Raw genomic sequence first — 18,109 nt, 5'->3', positions numbered from 1 at the left:
TTTGAAAAATGTGTGATCAGCCTCTTATTTAGATAAACAAAATTTGTACACTGGAGTTTAGTGCTCACTCTTCAGGTACATGTGAAATTGTTACTGGCTGATGTTCACGCTATATTTACTCCACTCAGTGGCCAGTGAGAGATCCTTCACCTCAGCGCTACATTCTCATTCCCTGTGAATATAAAACCTCCACCTTGGACCTGCTATCACCATTTGCCTGTTGTGTTGTGGCCCACTTTGAACCCATCCAAAGTCATGGCCATGCTTAGAGTTTCTTCTTACCGCAAGCTGTTTGAGGATGATAATTGGAGTCGAAATGGAGGGTTGAGTATGCAGTGTGCAGGGCAATACCGGTCCTCCGTCAGGTCAGTGTGGGTCTCTGGGACGGAGGGCGGCTTCAGAATTTGGGCGGTGATTTTAAGCCATTAAGGTGACGGACTTAAATATGTCAAATTTAAAATGTTTTTGACATGAAACAAAGTTCATGAATGTGGGTGTAGTGAATCTTAGGGTGTAGGGAATTTACTGTGATTAGAAAGGGCTAAAATGCACTGAAACATTTAAAAATGAGCTTGTTCTGCAATCTTTTTTGTGTTTCTGCTTCTCCAAATATAGCTAATAAATGTATTACTGTATACTGTATGCATACTTGGTTAAAGTCATTAACTATCCCTGAAGGTGGTTCAACTGATCTCCCCTAGGATCCTTCAAAATTCAGTCCAGTTTTTAGTACTTCCTTTCCTTCTCTCAGGGTTGCGGCCGTTGAGAAGTGTGACTGTGACAAGTTAGATTTTGTGGCTGCCAAGGCGCTGAACAAGGAAGGTCTGAACCGGTTTGTCCAGGACCGCACCATCATTGCTACCCTTAATGACCGCCTGGTCAGGCTTATTGAACTGGTGAGGACAAACAATATTACTTCTCCCAATGATGCCTCAGCACTTTACGTTTACTTATCCTCTGCTGTGGCATTATTGTGTTCTTGGTAAATGAAGCAGTGACTATATATATACATGGCACCTACCTGTTATGACTTTATCACTAGTTAATCTGTCTCTGTTCTCCTTTATAAGGCCCATTGTTTTGAGGAGGAGAATGAGTCTCTTGAATGTCAGATTGTTAAACTAGAAGAGAAGCTGAACAGTCGACAAGTCACCTCCAGCATCACCTCCACTGTGGCTGAGCCTGAATACAGTCTGGATGCAGTGGTGGAAAGACTGCGCAGGGAGAGGGTAGGGTGCTGCTGCTGGGTGTGTCTGCTGCATGTTTCTCTGTGTGTGTGACATTCCTAAATTAGGTTTTCTCATAGACGGTCCATTGGACTTGTCAAGCCATACCATCAGTTTAACCTCGGTTTGCATAGTGACAGACAGGCCTGATCTCTAACCTTGTCAAGGCCCATCAGTGTCTTCACTGCGTCTCCCCGCAGGATGCGATTCTGTGTGACACCGAGGAGCTGCAGAAAGAGCTTGAACTTCTGATGAAAGAGTACGAGAAGGCTGCACAGCAGAGGGTCCTCTTACAGCAGGAACGACAAGATGTAGCTGAGGTAATAGTTGTAAATACAACAGCAACCATACCTGCTGCTTTGTGGAAGCCAGGTCTGTGGCTGGGAATTAGAAACACTGAGGTCAAGAGTCCCACTACCAAAAATGTAAAAATTGTATCATACAGCTTGATTATACAATATTAATAAGTAAACTTAAATAATTTAAGCAAACCATGTATACTGCAGTTACATGTGGTTAGACTTGCCAACTTTATTATTACCACTTATATTAAAGTGATATCCATAAAGGGGTTCTAAATGACATAATTTGACAATTTAAGAAATAAACCATTACACTGCATAAAATAAAAGTAACTTTTGAGCCCATTTTTAGGTGAAGTATCCAGTCAGTTGGAGTATATACCAGTATTCTCAGACCAACGTGGCTTGTTTGTATACCTTTTTATAAGAGCTCTGCTTTGTAAATTAACCTTGCTAGAGAGAAGTAAAAAAACTGACTAACATTTATGACTGTAGATTTGATGGCTTATTGTAAAGTGAGAAGCAAATACTGGTATTTTTTCCACAATACAATAAACATTATCCCTGTAGGTGTAAATCATAGGTGGCACTTTATGGGCCTGGTTGGCTTTGAATTATATATCCCACTGGGTAAATTCCCACATCTTTCAGACTCCACATTGTGGGGCTTCTATTACAAATTTGAAATCTCCAAGCTAAGATTACCCGGACGAGGTCATCGCTTAGATAAATGATGACAACTGTAAAACTATTAATACTAATAGTAGAAAATCAATTAATTCATGTTAAATGGAGGCATTTGTGATTACTTATAAAACTTTTATATTTTCTTGTGCTGTACCGTACATTATCTTTGTTGTGATAATATACCTTTAGCACTAGATGGCATTGTTGTCTAGCGTCTCTCTGCTCCTCCTCCCCTCTGCCTCCTGGTGAATCAGCTGAAACTCGCCACAGCTGCTGCTACTCTGTATCCCTGCCCAGAGTGAGTTGATCACCAGCAGTCACGCAGTCTCGGCTGGTGGCCTGCTGCAACCTGAGCCACAAAGTTTTCCATACACCCCTCCCTCACACACGCAGAGCCCCATCTCTCCCCCCGCCCACCCAAGCCCCGCCAGATGCGAGGGAGGCTTTAATTTCTCCCTTACAGATGTAATGCAGGCTGTGATACGGTGCCGTAATATTCCTGCTGGCTCAGTTCTCTGGTTCTGAATTGGAAGCAGCTGCAGGGTGACAAGATTTTGTGGGAAATCGGCAGGGAGGTAGAAAAAGGAAGAGCAGAGATGCGGAGGAGAGGAGCTAATACTACACAGCTCAACCCACAACTAGCCACAGTTCTTGCAACATAATGGTACACTGACAGTGATGAAACAAAGCACGTTTGGTTTATTTTAAAGTATACTGCTGGCTTTTGTGTTGCGTCTCTCCTGCCTATTCTCGTGCATTTTAAAAGGACTGGTGTCTCTTTGATTCATTAATGTCTTGCATCACCAGACCTAGATGTGGCAAAGAGTTCAACAATATTCACCAGCATTAAAATACAAGGAAGTGGATGTTTCATATGTAGTAGGTGCTGGGAACAGTAAGACAGAAAAGAATATGTCCTTCACGCTCTCTTAGGCAGAAAAGGTTATGTTAAAAGTTTTTATATAGTCAGGCATATTGATTAAAACGCCTACCAGTTTATTATTAATCAGGGTGGAAATGATAAAAAGATTTGGCATGTTGAGGAAACTTGGATGCCCATGTTTATCAATCAGCTTTTCACTATGAGCGATGTGGTCCTACACAAATTCGCCATCTTCTGCGAACGTTGGAACAGGTTTGGTTGGTTATTTTACATTTCTGTCTGGGCTTTGTTGGAAAAGGGCGATTTCACGAACATACAAGCACCAATCAGGATTTAGCAACATTTGAATCAGAATGTGATGAAAGTTGGTGGATTGTTGCTCAGTTTTTTTGACTGTCAACTCCTTTAAAGATAATGTTTTTAAAAATGGATCAAATGACTCTGCTGTTAAGGTGTTTGTTTGCTCATAGCAACAAACTAACAGAGAATTATCACACAAATCTGCAGTTTCCCCTATGCTCTATGACCAAAAACAAAACTAAAAGAAGATCAAATACTAAACATACATTTGTCAGGTGAACTGAGACATCCTGAGACTCCAAATGAACGATAATGTTGCTCCATAATTGCTTGATCTGTAAAAAGGCAACTGTTTACTAACTGTTTTGCCATATCAAAAAATAGTTATTGCAGGTTTAAAGCTGCTTTGTTCAATACATTTAATATAAAAGTTACTCAAACAACCCAATGCAATGTGAACGATGTCACTCAGTAACAAACCCAGAGAGAATTATCAAGGATATAATATAAGGAGTGTTTTAGTGGCTTTAAGGTCATTACAGCCTGCAGCTTTAATGTTTTGTTCAGTCTCACCGCTCTCTCTGTGTCATTCTGATAAACCCACTGTACACTATGTACACAGCAACAAACAAACAGGCATGGTTAGCGACTAGCTGGTGAACATTGTGGAGCATTTAGATGCTAAAGACACAGATATTTCTCTTGGGAGTTAGTGGAAACAGAGATAAAAAAGAGAAAAACATATTGGATAGAAACACAACTCCAAATTAATGCTAATGTTGCTCTCCTGCATGCTACATAGCCAACTGTTCCAATGTGTTTGCAAAAGAAACTTTAAAACAGTAAAATATATCTGTGTTGTATTTACAGATTGTCCTGATACCCCTTAGTGGCTAGAAAAAGTTGCTCAGAATGTGACTTACAACATGTTTCTTTCCTGATGTTTGGACTATATTTGAACACAGGCAGCCGTAAAAGCATCAGGACCAGACTCATTATGCTTACTGCTGTCCATCAAGGATCCTGCCACCCTCTCAGCAAGGCTCCCCAACTTCACCACCAAACCCTTTCTGCACGTCTCCAAATGTACAGTAATTGCATCCAGCATCAGTTAATCTGGTTCTTTAAAAAGAGTAGATGAGGTGAGAACCCCTGCGGGTGAATGAATTGGTGGATAGGGCTTTTGTGTCTAGTTAGCCTCCTTCTACTCCTCCTCCCCCTTTCTCTGCATTGCGGTGTACTTGCTGTTCAGTGAAACAGGTGGATGTGCTGGTGCTGATGGTTCTTAAAATGCATGTTCAGAGTGGAAACAAAGACCTTTTCTGCTTTTCAACCTGTGGTGTGATTTAGTTCCCAGACTGCAGTGTTCCTCTCGGAGACTTCCAGAAACTAAGTTAAACTTCTGTACTTTCAGCCTTGTTCGCTGTTAACTTGATTTTTTTTTTTTTTGCAGGAAGTGGATGCCGTGACAGCAGAGTGCTTGGCACTGAGGGAGCAAGTGGCTATCTATGAGGAGCAGCTGGCCAACATGGAGGCTCAGCACAAGGAGGTGAGGGGAGGGGAGGGGGAGAAAATATATCTGCAGTGTGATGAAACAGGAAAAGTTTAGAACCATGAAAATGACTTGAAATGTAACACTTAGGTCAGACAGTGTCAGACAGTAGTGTTTGGAGAAATGCCCAGACCTGTGGTGACAAACACAGCTGTGATGACCCCAGTCACCTTGCCGAAGAGCCAAAAAGTGAAACATATGGGGAGATAACTAAAACACAAAATATGGAATCCAGTTAAATGAGCAACAAGTGAAAATTAGGCCTTTGTTCAGTTGTGCTCATTTGAGTCCTCATTCCAGTCTTTTAAAGGAATAGTTTTGGGAAATACACTTATATTTGCTTCCATTCTGTTTCATGAGAAGCTCAACACTACTCTCATGCCTGAATGTTAAACATAATGCTCCAGCCAGCAGCTTAGCTGATGTTAAGACGCAAACCACACATGGTACTTGAACTTGAGCAAAAACTTTGCACAAATCCCAGGGCCTTATGAATTTATTTCATAAAATTACAGAGATGAGAGAAAAAGGCTTATAGAATGGAGGGAGATTACAGAAGGACCTGGGAAATGGAGGACCATAGACGTTGTTGGGTGTGTCTGTTGCTAGCAAGCTTACAGCTAACCTGTGTACAATTTGTAAACTGGCTATATTGACAAAACCACCCAGTGGTTAAATCTGCAAGGTGAAAACTTTCTCTCTGAACATCTTCATATTTAAAAGAAAATTGACATTTGTATGAAAGTGAATAAGCATATTTTCTCAACATGTCAAACTATTGCTTTAAAATAGTCACGTTTCCAATGCACATCATTACTTATATCTCATCCATACACACCCTGTTCTATCCACCTCCTATAATATTCTCCACCTCGCCAGGAGATGACAGACGTGCCCCAGAATCAGATCTCAAGGCTGTAGGCAGAGAAAGGGAGAGAATGAGGCAGCTGAAGCAGGACCAACTCCATCACACTGTGTTTTTCTCTGCAAAGCTGGGCTACCCAGCGTTTAACACACTCCCTCTGGGACACGCTCGATAACCCACGGTCCGGGAAATGCGGCTGAATACCAAATGAAAACAGGAGTTCCCTTTGTTTTATTAACTGTTGTTGTTATCAGCACTCCCATATTCCCCTGATAAATCGGTAGCCATGTCGTTATTTAGGTGGAGGGAAAAAGGAGAAAAATGTTCTGAAGCTCTGTAACAGCTCATTTTCGCTTTAACGGATGTGTTTTTTTTTTTTTTTTTTTTCTAAACTGGCTACATATTGGAAGCTGAAGACATACATGTTGAGGTCTTTGATGCATGTTTGTGTGTGTTTGTAATTACATTTACTTAAGTACTGCAGTTTAGTAGATATTTGAGGTACTTGTGTGTTTCATTTTATGCCATTTATACTTCTGCTGCAGTTCAAAGGCAAATAATGCGCTTTTTACTTCACTGCATTTATTTGACAGCTTTAGTTACGGTTTAAGTTACACACTAAGATTTTACATAGAAAACAATAGAAACTAATAATATATGATGCATTGTTATAGATGAAACTACAACAATTAAAACAGTAAAATGTTACTTACACATTAATGCATTATGGTAATGATTTATTAAAAGGAATATATAGTAATAATAATAGTATAACACTCACAGGGGCCATTTTTGTTTGCATAACAAGAACTTTTACTTTTAAACGCACACAATGTAATTTTCTGCCGCTATTGGTCTCTCACATCAAAACAATAACAAAAAATGTAGTTTGCTGATGTCGTGAAAGAGCATGGTATCATTGGAGTTGTTGTCTTCACCACCATTGCAGTCAGCTTCTCCCGGTTACAATTCCTTCAGTAGTTCATCATTCAGGAAGTTTTTTACCTTGGGGGCGAATTACCTGCAGAGTGCTCCTCCTTTTTACATTTTAATGTAGACACACTTTACGCTTTACCAAAGTAAAAGTAGCAATGCTGTACCACACTGTAAAAATACTCTAAAGTAGTACAAAGTAAAAGTACTTATTCTGAATAATGGCCCCTTTTAGTGTTAAATTATGATCTATTATTGATTTGTTATAAGCAGCATTTTAATGATGTAGCTGGTTGAGGTGGAGCTAATTTTAACTACTTTAATTAAATAGTGTTTTGTACTTTGAACAATTACAATGCATCGCATTTCACAGTCGGGCATCTAATATACTTCACCTCTGTGTGTTTGCATGTGTGGTGTGTATGGGCAGGCAGTGGAGACTCTGCTGGAGCCAGCTGAACGGACTACAGGAGCAGTGGCAGCTATTAAATTTGGCAGCCCTGATATGACTCCAGCCTTGGACGTAAAGGAGTACTACTGCCAGCTGGCTGAGAGCCTCCAGGTACAACACACTGTAGCATAAAACACATAAACATGTCATGAAGTGTAAGCCTTTCTGTGCCAAATGCTTTACGGTAGCACGCCTGAGTACATCCCTGGAATCACAATCCTATTTCTGGATTCTCATTGAGCTACACATTTACTCAACTACTGTACTTAAATTTTAAAGTTTGTGTACTGTACTTGAGTATATCCATTTTATGTTACTTAACACTTCCAATCCACTGCATTTCAGAGAGAAATTATCTCAACCTACAGATACTAGTTACTTAGGATTTTAAATAATGATAAGCTTATAATAAAATACATTGTTACAAGATTGAACTAGTGTTGCTCAACCTTTTAGATGTACGTTTTACTCAAAGCATGTCACATTTAAGATGTCTATAGTCAGGTTTCCATCAAAATGTAGAGGATTTTTTCCAGAATTTCCTGAACATCAGCAAAAGAAAATGTAAAGGAATGTGCATTTCAGTCATGTTAGTCATGTCAGTTATGTGAAATACGAGGAGTTGAGCGCATTGAGATAAACAATTGTAGCTCCTAATTCTACAGTCATGTGCTATTAAACCATTGCAGAGGAAGAGAAAACAAAAAGATTATGCAATTAATGAACACCATGTGATGGGGAGCTGAAGCTTCAGTGGATGTTTATACTTTAAGTGCATTTGTTCCTATTTCATCTGTAAATTTACTTAAGTTGGATTTTGAATGAAAGACTTTCACTTGAAGTATTTTTTTATTGATGTATTGCTACTTTTATTGAAGTAAAAGGATCAGAGTACTTTTTTCCCTGGCGCTACACACTTTGAGGAAACCAGCTGCCATCCTCATCCTCCTACTGACCACTTGACCCCTCCTGTTTTCACCTTCTCTCTCCCTCTGAAACGTCCCGGTCAGGTCCAGATGTAAATCTCAACTTTCACAAATCACACAGCGATACTCCCACTTGTTTTCTTTGCCTCTTAACACAACACCATGGAAGAACTTGAGAATCAGAGGTGCAGTTCTGGACTGGGACAGAATGCCTTTGTCTACCTGTGTGTGTGTGTGTGTGTGTGTGTGTGTGTGGTGCAAGCGAAGAGGTGCTGCATTGGGGTCAGACTATAGCTCCGGTGGGTCTGACCCCCTCTGGGGCAAGGATGTCTGCCCGGTTCAGAGGTCAGGGCTGTAATCAGACTGCTGGCCGCCTTCCCAGGCTCCTCAGCAGCACTGGAGTGGACGCCCGTGTGTGTGTGTGCGCGCGCGTGCGTCTTTCCTTCATTTGGAGTCAAGGCTGAAGGGTATCCGGCGAATTTATATATTTGTGTCTGTCTAGATGCGTAGGGGTACTTGCTTGTTCCCCCAAATCCCATTTATTTACTCTCTTTCCCCTTCCCACTTGGTCTCTTCTCTCGCCAGCTGGACACCGTCCTGTCTGTGTCTGGCCTCTATTTCGAGACGCAATTGTCTCAATGCTGAAATGATTGCTATTGGGTTTGAACAGTAATGTTGATTGCTGGCTGGCTCCCACACACCTGTGCACCCTCGTGTTGCTCGTTTCGGGTACATTTGTTCCATCTAATCACGACTGTGCTGTACACAAGGAGAGGTTTAACCATCAGCCTGTATGAGAGGCTCTGATTGCTCTTTGCTCCCCTGTCAAAGTGCACTTAACTGACCAAATGAAAGCACTATCCTCCATGGACTTGTGTAGCCTGGGAACCAGACAAGCTCATGTTTAATTGGTCTAGCCATGTCAGGCTAAGTCTTGTGCATTTGCAGACTCAAACTGAAAGGTCAGAGGTTTTTTTTTTATATCGACAAACTTTCACAAGTGCACTTATTCGTCATCTTCTGTCTTTGCAGTACGAGTGTGGTGCAGCCTCTTCTGCTGTGGTTCACAGTGATGATGGAAGACAACTGGAAGTGGGAGGAGCTGTAGGGTCAACAGTGAAAGACTTGCCAAAGATAAAGGACATCAGTGAGATAAAGATGCTGGTGAGCGGGCCTCTTTTTTTTTTTTTCTTAAGCATGTTGATTGTTTGATCCAATTCCTGTTGGGAGGCAGGTTCAAAAGTCATACAAGTCGTATGTATAAGTAAGTGTAAAAGAAACAGCCGTGCAAATGTCTCCAAATGATCCTTGCGCACATTTGCATAAGTGCAGCCTGGAAAACATGTTTCAGCCCTTTCAGTTAAGGGAGAGTTTGATGAGAAGACTGATATCACTCCCATGTCTGGACACTAAATATAAAACTACAACCAGTTAGCTTAGCACAAAGACTGGAAACAGGGAGGGAAACGGTTATCCTGGTTTATCCAAATCAGCAGCCTAGTAGCACATTAACTCACTAAATAATATGTTATATGTCATTTGTTTAATCTGTACATACAGTAACTGAAGTGTAAAAATGACAAGTTGTGGTTTTATGAGGGTTCATATGCCTAATTATTTCATGGCCGGTTCAGTCACTTTTTGAAGTTTACTTGTCACAGTACCAAGCTAGCTGTTACCCATTATTTGCAGTCTTTATGCTAAGCTTAAGTTAGCCGGTTGCTGGCGGTTGCTTCAAATTTACTCTACTGACACAAGAGTGGTATTGATCTTCTCATGTAGCTCTTGGCAGGAAAATAAGCGTAAATTCCAAAATGTCCAACTATTGCTTTAAGAAATAGTCCCTTTGAAAATTTTTCACTGCATGTTATAAGGATTATCCGGAGTTATGGGGACATTGTTTCTTCAAAGACCTGCTGAAATATTTCCCTAAAACAGAATTCTTCTGTCTCTACATCTTTGGAAATTGTCCAAAACTGTTTGCTTACCATTACTGGTAAGTAAGAAAATATGTATTTTGGGGTGAACCGACCCGTTAAGTCTCAAAGTGTGTCACATGTTCCCATAATAATTTCCCACCGAAGAGAAGTCTTACAACCCACAATTGGCTCTGCATCGGCCATCAGCTCCTAAATCAGACATAATGGTGAAAATGAATGGTTTCCCACAGCAGGCAAAGGGAGTGGAGAGCAGCTGAGTGACAGCAGAGCAACAGTGTTGGAGATCCTGCTGACCATAGTGTTTACTCTGTGGACACTTTCAGCGAGGAGATGTGAAGGGCTTGGCTTCAGCTCAGACAGGATTTATTGCCCTCCGTGTCTTCAGTTATTAAGTACAGTCTTTTAGAGCGCCTGCAGTGTCATAAATGTCTTAAAACTTCACACACACACACACACACACACACACACACACACACACACACACACACACACACACACACACACACACACACACACACACACACACACACACTGGAGACTTCCTCTCCAAATAAACTTTCACCGGATGTTTCTCATCTTAGCTAGCAGGAAAGTTAGCGTGAAACTGAATGAAATAGACAAGTGAGGCATCAATAAAGAAGTGAACTGGGAAACTCATGTAATATCACCAGGTGGGTCCAGAAAACAGAACCTGCTCCTCTAAGTTCACATTAGTCCCTTTAACATCCATCAGTGGTCAGTCCGCAGCTGACACCAACAAACATGGTGGTTTAGTTCTCATTACTGTGGCTGTGGCTCTACCTCCAGCTCTTTAAATAAACAGGGAGCCTCTGTAACCGCAGCCGAACTCTCCCAGCATCATCTACTTTTCTTGAATATGCAGCACACAATCCCCAGCTCTGCTCAATTCAGCCTGACGGATGGACAGCACGGCCTGATCTGCTCTGTTTCCTCTCTCCCCTGTGATGGATGCCTCGGGTCTGGTTTCTCACTGAGACACAACATGGCCAAACAAACAGATTGCAGTGAAATCAGCCCTGACTCAGAAATGTATATAATAGAGTAGGCACTGATGAGGGTTGTACGCCATTACTCACATACACAGGTGGCCAGACTTCACTTATCATGGTAGGGCGAACGGAGGAGGGTGTGTGTAAGTGACCCGACCAGGTTGGGGAGTCATCGTTAGCCTGTGAGTTGTAACCAGGGTCTTCCTCTGCTCATATGATCTCGCTGAAAGACTAGTGCGACCGACTGGATCCCCATCTGGCTGTGACAGCTAATTGTTGAACTTCTCTGATTGCTGTAATTATTCACGGCAGGACACCACAGCCTTAGACACAGGGAGAGGGATGCTCCTGCATAAGTTTGTGGTAGAAGTAAAGGCAGCATGTTTCATCTGTGTAGGTCGAGTTGATTGGCATCCTTAAGTTTTAGTTAGAGTTAAATTTCTCTTCATTTTTATACAACACAAATTTAATTATTCACTTCGTCTTTTGGCTCATTGTTTTGGTATTACGGTGCAAGGATTCTGCCCTCATCATCCTGTTTCCAGCAATGCTAGGGAGGTAGCCAAGCTAGCATCTCTGTGAGGCTGTACAGTGGCACAGTGGAGCTTTGAGCAAAATGTATCAAATGACATATCTAGCATTCTGATAATACGTGGGTATAATGTTTACTTCTTGGTTTAGCGCGTTAGTGTGCTTTGACCTGATGTTGGGGATACATTAAAAAACAGAGGATCACAAAAGTTATTTCAGTTTATCCTGAGGTAAATTTGAATGTCAATCCATCTAAGAGTTGTTGAGATATTTCATCTTAAAACCACAAATGTCAACCCCGTGGTGCTAAAAAAAAAATGTCAGGGAATTATCAAAGTCAGTAGGATTCACCATCTGGGAATAGTCCATTCAACAGTTGTTGAGATATTTCAGTCTGAACCAAAGTGGTGGCCGACATTGCAAAGCTGCTAGCTTGGCTGAAAAGCTCTATCAACCCACTACCAGCCCAACAGCAGGCTGACATAGTCAGCGACTACCTGGTGAAGAACGTCAAACATCTGGCTGCTAAAAACCCAGATATATTTGTCAGTAGTTGGCGAGACCGAAACAGAGGTGAAAGAGTAAATATGAGATTTGTGGTTATCGGGTGCACAGACACACGACTCAAATAAATGCTAATTTTGCTCCTTGTCAGCTGAATATGTACAATAAGCAACTTTTTACTAACACGTTAGCTAACATCAGGAGTTGAATGTTGGATGTCAGATGTTGGGGTTAATTCAGAAATCTGGTTTAAAGAAAAGGTAGTCGTTAAACACCTAGGTTAATGTCCCTGAATGCCTGCCAACTCCAGGGCTGCTGCTCTTGAACTGACGATGACAGTGAAGGGAACGTCGAGTTATAGTGTGGCATCACCACATTATTACTAATCATAAATTTTAGTTTGTGAGTATATTTTGAATAAAGAACCATTACTGTGTGTCCTCTGTATTTCTGTAGATTTCAGAGCTACAAAAGGAGCTTGCAGAGCTCGAGAAGTGTAACGAGGAGCTGGAGGACGAGGCTGAGAGGAAGAAGGCTGCCTACATGGACGAGATTGCTGAGCTGGAGGTCTGAGAGTGGACTGATTAATGTAATCATAGGCTGTAAAGGACCAGTGGTTTGGATTAATTCTGTCATTTAATCTCAGTCTAATCCCACCACCCTGTCTGTGCGCTTGTGTGTGTGTGTGTGTGTGTGTGTGTGTGTGTGTGTGATATTTAGTGTACTATAGATGAAATGCGGCACCAGGAGGTCAACTTCCAAGTGCAGATGAAGGATCAGTGTGAAGACTACAAGGAGCTGCTCAGTGAGAAGATGGCCAGAGACATGGAAATTGCTGCCTACAGGTCAGACAGTCTGGTGTCATAAATCTGAGTTGAATAGTGGGTTTTATTGTGGGTTTGTGTAAAACTCCACTGTATAATCAAATGTTGTGGGCTTCACAAGACAAAACAAATGAACAGTTAAGCTTGCAAACAAGAAATAGACTTCCAAATATTTTCCTTTATTTCCCCCATTAGCTGCAAGTAATGCGCTTGCTAGTAATCCTGGAGTTCATGATCACACGCAAAACCGTTAAAATGTAAAAGAAAAAAAATTACTTTACTATTAGACTTAATTAGTACATAACCCGGGACTAATTGCCAATTATAATAATAATAATTACTCATTTAGCTGATGCTTTTATCTAAAGCAACTTACAGTTCCCTACAGTGGGAATCCAACCCGGGTCTCCCACACCAAAGGCATGTATCTTATTCACTGCGACATCCCCACCCAAATCTAAATCTAAGCAGGCTGCATTTAATGTAGATAGAAAGCCGTGTATACATGCACCTACTGTATGTATATAAAATAACTTATTACATCATCCATTCAATATTTATTCCAGCACTCGTTGTACACTTACTTTTGAACTTGTTTACTATTTATAGAAATAGTTGACTATTTGAGAGTATGTATACAGGTAGACATGTTAAAGTGTTGATGGATCTAGATAGATAGATAGATAGATAGATAGATAGATATATACAGCACTCACAGTGGTCATCGTACCTTCACACCTCTCATTCCCCTCTTAAATAAAGCTGCAGGTTGTTATTCTTAAATGAGCTGCCTGCGTTTTTAAAACACACTTTGTCATGTACAGCACTGTACAGTTATACCAGAGAACATAAGACGTCTTTGGGACAGTGTGGTCCAACTGTTAGCAAGAGTGTCAGTCAGTAGGATGATTTGAACCAGCACTCTGGGGCCAGGATGGACAGCTATGTCTTCTGGAGAACATGGAAGTTTTCATTCCAACAAAAACACTGCTCTAGGTGGTTTCACTGATTAGTTGCCTTCTCCTGATAAAAGCGTCCAAGTCATAAAGTCAAATGCTTTAGTTTGGGATTGCAATTAAAATGTACAGCCTCTGAGCCTTCCCTGACATGTATTGTAGATTCCCATCTCTGCGGTAGGGGGTCAAATGAAAACAGACGTCCCCCGTGGTGCTTAACAAAGTGCCACACATTATTTAAACCTGTCAAGGAGAATGAGCTGTTAGGGGCAAAGCACGTAATGATCCAGGGATGATTTCATTAGATTTGAAATTAACTTGATGCTCTGTTTACGTTTGACATACGTACTGTATAAGTGAATCGTGAAAACGTACAAACGAAGTGCCCACTGTCACAGTCTTTCCTCAACATCAACAAAAAGCTTCTGAAAAAGCATCCCTGTAAATAATACAAGGAGTATTTCCACAGAAGATTCTGTGTGTAAGTCTAATATTTTCCAAGCGTCTCATATATATGTCATCTGCATTGTCCATAACAAGATTTTCCTGCAAACAAAGGGCTGACATCATGGGCTGTATGGGGTCACAGGAAACGGTTCCTGAATATGATACAGCTTCCTGTATGTGACCTTGAAGTCGTTTTCCCTCCTTCCACTGAATTTTTTTTAACCATCTGCCATCCTGGTACGTGGAGTGACGCACTTCAGCCATGTCATCCTGTTGCCCCAGACTTCCTTCTGGTCCCTCCATCTTCGAAACTGACTGCATCTGACCCCCAGCGGGCCCTGCTGTGGCCCTGAGCTCAGACCCTCACAGTACCTCATTAGAATGGGCAAAGAGGACCTCACACTGTCAGCGCTGTGTGCTGGGGCACTGCCATCTCTTCTCCATGCCAGCCTGTTAATGTCAGCCCACCCCTTACTTACACACATTTCCAAATTCGCCAGTTTTATTTCCTTCTCGTTACCCAACAGACTGTCCCAAAGACATAAAAGACACAGGAAAGGCACACAGTCGATGCCAACTTTTCACCTTCCCCCCTTTTTTAAATTTATTGGATGTTTTGTCATCTGTGATTAAAACCAGGAATAAGAAATGAAAATGGTCCTTTTTAGGTGCACATTTTGCCCTGACTGACTGTGCTGCTATAATCAATGTTTTTACATTAACAATGAATCAAATGACACTCCTCAGCTACACAGCATCTTTCAGCTCATTGTTTTGGTTTTCTGGCCCACAGTTTTGGTTCACTCTCACCAGTCTCATCACCAGCATTGCTAGATGCATCAGGCAGCTGTTTTCAGTTAAATAGCTTTAAGTAACCCACTGTGCTGCCCAGCAGCAAACGGCAGACACAACAGTTGGAGACTGTCTGCTGGGCAAAGATATTTCCCTCAGGAATTGGTAGAGAATAAAAACTCACTCATCAGGTGGACACACACACAACTCAAAATGATGTAAAGATGCTCCATGTCTGCAGGATGTGTAAATGTTAGTCACTTTTGTGTTTACAGCTTGTTTCTACTGCCCCCATGTGGCCAAATAAATCTCTTAATGCCGGTTTAAATATACATATAAAACAGCAATTTACTAATATATTGTGATGGACATGTTTATGATAATGTGAACTAACATTTTGAAAACTGCTGGAGTGAAATATGAATCGCATTGACCAAACAATCTCATCCCAAGGTCAGTTAAGCAGCTGTTCTGAAGCTTTCGATCAAATCACATGTTCTTCATCAGCAGATTGCCAATTATTATGTTTAGTGTTTTTCTTCTAAACACTTTAAGGAGTTCTCGTCAGTGTTGGTTTAAGAGATGAGTTTCAAAGTTTGTTCTTCTTCCACTTTACAATTTCACCTCTAGGCACATGTCCATGTTTATGATCAAAAGCTCCAGAACAGCTTCTAAATGGACTAGAACTGAAATAATAAGCTGATTGACAAAAAATTATTGATGATAAACAAATAATTTATTATATTTCAAGCAAGATGCCAAATATTCCCTGTTCCAGTTTCTCAATTTTAAGTTGTATGTGCTGCTTTTCTTTGTTTTATGTGAAAGTAAACCAGAAATCTTTGGATTTTTGACAGTTTTTTTGACAGTACTGAAGACACCACTTCTTGGGGGTATTTTTCACAATTTTCCCCAAGTTATATAGACCAAACTTAACCAAACATGATTTATTAAATGATCAATTGAGACCATAACATGCAGATTAATTGAAAATGAAATGAATGAACAGTTGGTTGCGGTCATTAAAATGGACCTTAGGGTGTGATAGTTTTGTCAAATGCTGTTTCCAAAGCCGAGAATGATCTTTGAACTTTCTAGTAGACTACAAGTGATTAGGAGCACTACCTCTGAGTACTTCACCATGGTTACCTGTACCTTGTGTGTTTACCTGTTCCTCTGCTTAAGGTGTCTGGTTAAGGAAGAAGAGGAGAGGCTGTGCAACCTGTGATCTGTGAGACTGGCTGGCTGGATTGTGGCTGGATGCTCCCCCACCAGTTGATTTGAAAATACACAAAAGAGAAACGTGAAAAACCACACCCAAATAAGCACTAGGATGAAGCTTTAGGAACCAACACAGCAATGTAAGCAGATGTAAACTTATCATGGCCGATTAATGGCATCTGGAGGCCTAAGCCGGGCCATTGATAACAGGTCACTGGCAAATGACCCCGGGACTCTAAGAAAGATGGAGCTGTCTAAATTTGGTGGGAGGATGTCGGGTTGTGCGATGAGTGTGTATCCGTTCAGTGTCTGGCAGGGATATTTCCTTAAGTGGGTTTTATCTGTACCAGCTCACTGATATGTTTCATAAATGTTTTGTCCCCTCTTTGTTAAACAAGTCCCACACAAACACACAGATAGAGAGACACACACACACACACAGACACGCACACGCACACACACACGCACACACAAGCTAAACTGCACGGCTCTGTGGAGTCATCCCACCTCGTCCATCACTCAAACTGAGTCTGATTACCAGCTCTTAACCCTTGACCTCTTCACTGTCAGTAAATGTATTGACAGCTCTCCCTTTGGTAACTAAAAGCATCCCACCTTTCGTTTGCTTTTACAGACATGCAATTATGATGTTGTTGGGTTTTTGTTATTTTTACAAATAACTGACAGTAGTGTGCAATGCACTGTTTGCTTTTCAAATGGTTCATGAAGTTGTTTTTCTGCAGCTCTTACAAAGCGAGCACCTGGATCTTTCTACAAGAAAATCCTGTTCCATTCATTATTTCTCCTTTGAAAAGCAATGGTCCAATATTCTGTCGTTTCAAAAATAAGCATTTGGTAATTCATTCCTTTGTAATCCTTTCCTTATTTTCTACATGACTTTCAAGCTGTCTGTAATAAATCATCTTTGGTTCCTGCTTCTGCACAAGTGTCAGAATGTGCTTTAGATTTAAATTAGATAAAAGTAGTTGCTTGAGAGATCACCTCATACTGTGTGATTTGGTTTGTTTCATGAGAACTGCTTGTGAATTCTTAAGACTTTCCCTGCGCTGTAAAACTATGCAGGGAGTGATTTATGTTCAGCGAACCTTCTTTCATTCATCTTCATGCTTAACGTGAGATTTGAACATTCCCAGCTATTAACAATCTCAAAGGCTTGTTAGCTCTGCCATAAAGATGAAAAATGCTACTAATAACGGATCAGATAAGATTAGCCACACTCTGTGAACTTGCGGTGATGAGGAGTTAGCCTCTGTAATAATTGAGTTCAGCGTCTGGAGAAAAGGGTTGGGGCTGGGTGGCTTGTTTAATTGTCCCGACATGAAACATGGCCAGCTCAGGAGGAAGCTGCTGTGTCTGTTTTCTCAGAAATGCAGAACTTAATCAAGACCTTAGATGTGAGGAGCTAGAAGACTCTATATCTCTCAAATTAGAAGGCAATGAACCACCCAATGTTCCCGATCTCTTGGGACTGTCTTGGCCTTGTGGTAAAACTATCTAAGAAAATTGTTTTACTTTGTTTTCAGACTTTTATCTTCTCTGCTGTGCATCTTGGGGAAATGTGGTTGACTGTATGGAAATCAAGGAAATGCAGGAAATAGACTTGACCGGAATACTCAAATTTAGACTTTCAGGAAATTCATCATCTATCCTGCTTTTGTAGATGCGCTTCTGTACAGGATAAGTAATCTTTGCAAACCTGTAGTCAGACTGCTGTTCCAGAGAATACAAGATTAGCCTA

General features: G+C 41.1%; 1 protein-coding gene across 1 annotated transcript; it reads left to right on the top strand.

Annotated features, from left to right (window-relative positions):
• Positions 1–107: 107 nt before the first annotated feature.
• Positions 108–17,285, top strand: vimr2 (vimentin-related 2). The gene is made up of 10 exons (XM_046030436.1): positions 108–335; positions 731–896; positions 1,071–1,229; positions 1,427–1,546; positions 4,852–4,947; positions 7,179–7,310; positions 9,158–9,289; positions 12,567–12,677; positions 12,831–12,955; positions 16,315–17,285. The coding sequence occupies exons 1-10, from the start codon at positions 256–258 to the stop codon at positions 16,355–16,357; spliced, it is 1,164 nt and encodes a 387-aa protein (XP_045886392.1). The 5' UTR covers positions 108–255; the 3' UTR covers positions 16,358–17,285.
• The last annotated feature ends 824 nt before the right edge of the window (positions 17,286–18,109 follow it).

The sequence above is a fragment of the Micropterus dolomieu genome, linkage group LG19 (assembly GCF_021292245.1).
Source record: "Micropterus dolomieu isolate WLL.071019.BEF.003 ecotype Adirondacks linkage group LG19, ASM2129224v1, whole genome shotgun sequence".
Classification (NCBI taxonomy): Eukaryota; Metazoa; Chordata; class Actinopteri; order Centrarchiformes; family Centrarchidae; genus Micropterus; species Micropterus dolomieu.
The sequence above is the reverse complement of the archived record's forward strand: the minus strand, read 5'-3'. Positions and strand labels throughout refer to the sequence as shown.